Source organism: Haemaphysalis longicornis, unplaced genomic scaffold (assembly GCF_048455015.1).
Source record: "Haemaphysalis longicornis isolate Haplotype H1 unplaced genomic scaffold, Haemaphysalis longicornis Haplotype H1 scaffold_9, whole genome shotgun sequence".
Lineage (NCBI taxonomy): Eukaryota > Metazoa > Arthropoda > Arachnida > Ixodida > Ixodidae > Haemaphysalis > Haemaphysalis longicornis.
The window spans coordinates 53,991,736-53,996,169 of record NW_027526460.1 but is presented as its reverse complement, the minus strand read 5'-3'; the positions used below and the strand labels follow the sequence as shown (position 1 = coordinate 53,996,169).

Here is a 4,434-nt window from a genome sequence, read left to right as displayed (position 1 = left end):
CGAAACGAAATGACCTGTACCGAACCGCCCTGTACCGAAATGTCCTGTACCGAAACGCCCGTGTCCCGAAACGCCCGTGTCCCGAAACGCCCGTGTACCGAAACGCCCGTGCACCGAAAAGACCGTACCGAAACGCCCTGTACCGAAACGTCCTGTACCGAAAAGACCGGAGCCGCGCCTTGCGAAGTCATCAGACATGGCCTAGGAGTGCAAGCACCTTCGCTGCAGCCCCAGCCTAAAGCAGCTTGCCACAGTTCTGTGCAGAAACTGAAATGGAAGTCCCTAAACCAACTCGCATTTCCTCTCATCCTCCCAGTCGCTTTACTGCCTTCGATGCAAGAATAAGCCCTCACTAAAGCTAGGCTTAAGGTCTCGTCGACGGAGTCATTTGTCAGATACAGGTGGCCCATGAAATAAACACTTTCTAACACCGAGCCGCAGAAAGAAGAGAAGAAAAAAAAGCGCGGGACGACGAAATTCGGAGAAAAACACGGAACGTGGAAGGATACCGCACAAAGGAAAAGCAAACAATAAACAAGATAAAGTGGAGGGATTAATGTTTCCGCGGAACCCTAGGGCATTTTTGCGAAGCCTCGGGCCGGAACCAACAGCTGAAACCTGATCTCAGCGCGTCCCCCGACGCATTGCGTACATGGCGGTGTAAAAAAGCCGCGGCCTGCTTCGCAAAAAAGCAAGGCTGACAAGCCGGCAGTCTCTTTTTTTCTCTTTCCCGTCCCCTCCCTTCTTGCAAGGCAAGGCGCTGACTTTGGAAGTCGCGAACTAAGGCGCTCCTTCTTCTGCACCGCGACGTCCTTCGTGGCGCGGTTGCGCGCGAGACTCGGGGTTTCGGGTTTCGGGCGATATGAGCGGCCGCCCGGAGCGCAAGTCCTTTGATGTTTTCTGGCGTGCGTCTTGAAGAAAAAGAAGGCCTGCAACAGCAGCGGCCCACGCCTGCTCCTTGCAGGCTGACCCCGCGCTCTGGCCCCTTCTTCTTAATCTCCCTCGCTTCTGCCTGTGCGCTCCCATGACGGCCGCCTCGTCTTTTGCAACAATCTTTCACCGACGGTCATCTGGACTGGCTAAGACGGCTTCATCCTTATCGGGGAGCCACTCCCTGTGTACAAGAACTTCCCCGGTTTGCGACAGACTGCAGATCTTAGTTTAGAAAGCGAGGGAGAAAAACGAAACTACTCGTTGAAAGAAACGTTGAACACGACTCGCGAGATCAAAACGAAAAGAGCTCTGGAGATTGGTGACAAGAGGCAGCTGTCTACGAGGAATCGGCTTGCAACGGCACAAGATCGCCTGTGTGCATCAATGGCCTGCGCTGCTATGAAATGCACCAGGTGGTGACAGTGTGCACGATTGCGTGTCGACTCAAGTGGCGACATTTGAAACTGCCAGTCTAAGGTTGACGCTAAGGAATATACAACATCACCACAAGATTGTTTCTTTTTTGCAGGATCATTTATTGAGCTCTCTATTGACAGCAAGAGTCCAGGTGTGAGTATGTTCCCGACACTAAGAGACGGATGTGAGTTGGTATTTACAGCGAATAAATGAGATGGGAGGCACAATACAGGTCAATGTCCAGCATATTCCGAGTGCACGCAAGGGCGCCGGCGCAGCGAAAGGGGAGGTATGAGAACTCATAAGAGCGAAGGTGCGCGGAGGTTTCGCCGATCAACAGCGCCGCGCTAACCGACGACACCACAATTATCTTTCCTGGATGTGGATGTAGTGGAAGCTGGATTCCTCCGGGTTCAGGCCGTCCGCTTCCTTCCTGCCGTCTTCCTCCTTGCGGAGTTCGACGATCTGGTAGTTGCGGTTTCCGACGGCCAAGCCCGCGTCCTTCTGCACGGGGACCTTGTACCACTCACCGACCGCTTTCCCCTGTCGCTGCTTCTGCTGCTGCGTCTGCTGCTGTGGCCTGGCCGGCATGCCGACGGGGCTGCGGCCGCGCTTGGCTGCGAAGAGCTCCTCCTTGGGCACCTTCCTGGTGAGCTTGCTGCTCTGGCTGGCGTAGTACACGTCGTCGGCCGGCAGGTTCTTGGAAAGCGGCGACACGGACTTCTGTGGCATGTGCTGTCCCCTCCGGCTTGCGTGTCCCCGGCCGAACCTGGTCTGGTGCTGCGTGAACCGGAGGTGAGCCAGCTTGGGAGGCCGGATCGGAAGCGGCAGGGTCTGCCCTCCGCTGCTGCTCTGCTGGTCGTTGTTGGGCAGGGGCGCCGGGGCAGCGGACCTCCATGGAACCAGGGGAGTGTTCAGGTCCCTCTTGGGAAGCGGCACTGGGTGCGACGTGGAAATGCTGAAAGAGGTCTTCACGCCAGGCTGGGACTTCAGAGTCACTTGACCGTGGGAAGACTGTTGCTGTTGCTGTTGCTGCTGTTGCTGCTGTTGCTGCTGTTGCTGCTGCTGCTGCTGCTGCTGCTGCTGGGGTTGGGACGGAATCGGGAACACGGGTACAGGGACTGCGGGCCTCCAAGCAGGCTTCTGGTACGGGGGAAGTGGCGGGAGCTGGCCAACCTGCGGCTTGTCGTTATTGTTGTTGTTGTGGCTGTTGTGGTTGTTGTGGTTGTTGTTGTTGTGGCTGTTGTGGCTGTTGTGGTGGTGGTTGTTGTTGTCGTTCATGTTATTTCCGTTAGCATTCCGGGGCGAGGGTCCGAGAGTGTCCAACTTCCACGGGATGACGGGGATTTGCAGGCCTAAGGGAGGGAAGCACGGGTTCTGCTGCTGGTAGGCCATCCTGGCCATGTCGGGGTGGCCCATGGGCTTGCCGCCGACCCAGATGCCCGCTGGAAGCTGGTTCCGGTGCGAGTACTCCGCGATGATGGAGCGCACGATTTCAGAGACCTGCCGGTGCAGGTTGGGGTCGGCGCCGATGAGGTTGTCCGCGGGCGACGGGCCCATTTGAGGAGGCCTTGTGGGGCCCATGTGAGGCGCGTCGCTGGACTCCCAGATGAGTGACTCGACGTTTTCCAGGTCGTCCACGTCATAGTCGAAGCTCCTCTCCGCGCTGGTACACACGAGGATGACGAGGAGCAACGCGGCTGAGTGGAGGCGAGCCTGCGATAAAAAACAAACAAAAATAAATGGTTTTCACTTACGAGTCGAACATATATATTACTGAATGAGCGAGTACTGCAGCAAATCGTGGGTATCCGCTGAGCATGAATGCTTCGCCACGCAGGCTTTGTTCCTAAACAAATAAAACGTTAAAATAAATAGCTGCTGAGAAGTAGGTTCCGCAGGCTAGTTTGACTGCAATTTTGTGAAGTACCTGATATAGCTGCCTTTCTGTGTCCCCGCTCGTGTGCACATGGTAGCGCATCAAATCTTATATCGGCGTGAACAGAACGGGCAGTAAAAGCAAGCAACGCTACTGCATCACTCACTCAAAATGTGTTGATTATGACCGTAATAAGCTTAGCTTTCGACATATATACAAAGAAACTAAACCTAACTTGAACTGTTTGTTGCTGCCAACTGAATAAAAGCATATATTGCACCATAACACGAAGTTAACTGCAGCGTGCTTAAGACCATCTGACAATTTTAGGGTCCTTCTTATGGTGAGATGTTGTCGATAATTTGCTGCGAACTTTGCTGATTTGAATTTTATGGCGTACGTACACTAGGTGCCTAAACGCTGCTGCTAGCACTGAAAACACGAAGTATAGTGGATAGGAGACACCATAATCTTTAGCTGCGTGCTGGCATCCACCGTTGGTGTGCGTCCCCTTCTCATCAACCTCTGCGTTTTCGAACCTTAACTTCACACGCCAAACAGTCCCCGCAGGCTACCTTCGCCAGGACTTGAAGGCAGCACTGACATCGCGTTGCCCCACGGAGCTGAAGTTGATGTCTTGAGGCGACGACGCGGCATCTAACCGCATACTCACCACAGGAGACATGTCCGTCGGTGAGTCGTAAGAGACGTATCCAAATCCAAAGACCGCCGCGGGCTGTGCGCACTCGTCCCGTAGTCCTCAGGAGGGCTGTTGTGGGCTTGTCGGTGCGCTGTGTCACAACTGATGCCTCTCGGGTCCCTGGGGGCCACTTTTATGTCGGCCTCGAAGCCGTGGATGGCCAACGTGACCGAGAGAGCGCCAGCGTGACTCGGCGCTCCTGTGCCGCCGTTCCACGCGCGTGCCGGTGACACGGACGCGTGGTCGGATTCGCGAGCACGTTGACTCCGCGCCGCGGGGGACACGGGTGGGGATTCTTTGGGGCCAAATACGCCGTTCGCGGGCACGTTTCAGGCAACGTGACTTCGGGGACCGAGTGCGGAACGGCGCCAACGTGCACCGCAAATTGGCGCGTATGTATGACGGCGCTGTTGCGTCTGCTCGCGCGAAAGACGGTGGGTGTGGAGTCCCTGTTGTTCTCCGGTGTGGGCGTAGGTATTGAAAGCGCGCTCACCTTTCGTAACAT

The 4,434-nt window shown here is 55.7% G+C and overlaps 1 protein-coding gene across 1 annotated transcript; it reads right to left on the bottom strand.

The window, feature by feature from the left end:
* Window positions 1-1,464: 1,464 nt before the first annotated feature.
* Window positions 1,465-4,025, bottom strand: LOC144152166 (uncharacterized). The gene is made up of 2 exons (XM_077683384.1): window positions 3,903-4,025; window positions 1,465-3,066 (listed from the first exon to the last, which is right to left on the bottom strand). Exons 1-2 carry the CDS (start codon window positions 3,912-3,914, stop codon window positions 1,717-1,719), a joined length of 1,362 nt encoding a protein of 453 aa, XP_077539510.1. The 5' UTR covers window positions 3,915-4,025; the 3' UTR covers window positions 1,465-1,716.
* Window positions 4,026-4,434: the final 409 nt, after the last annotated feature.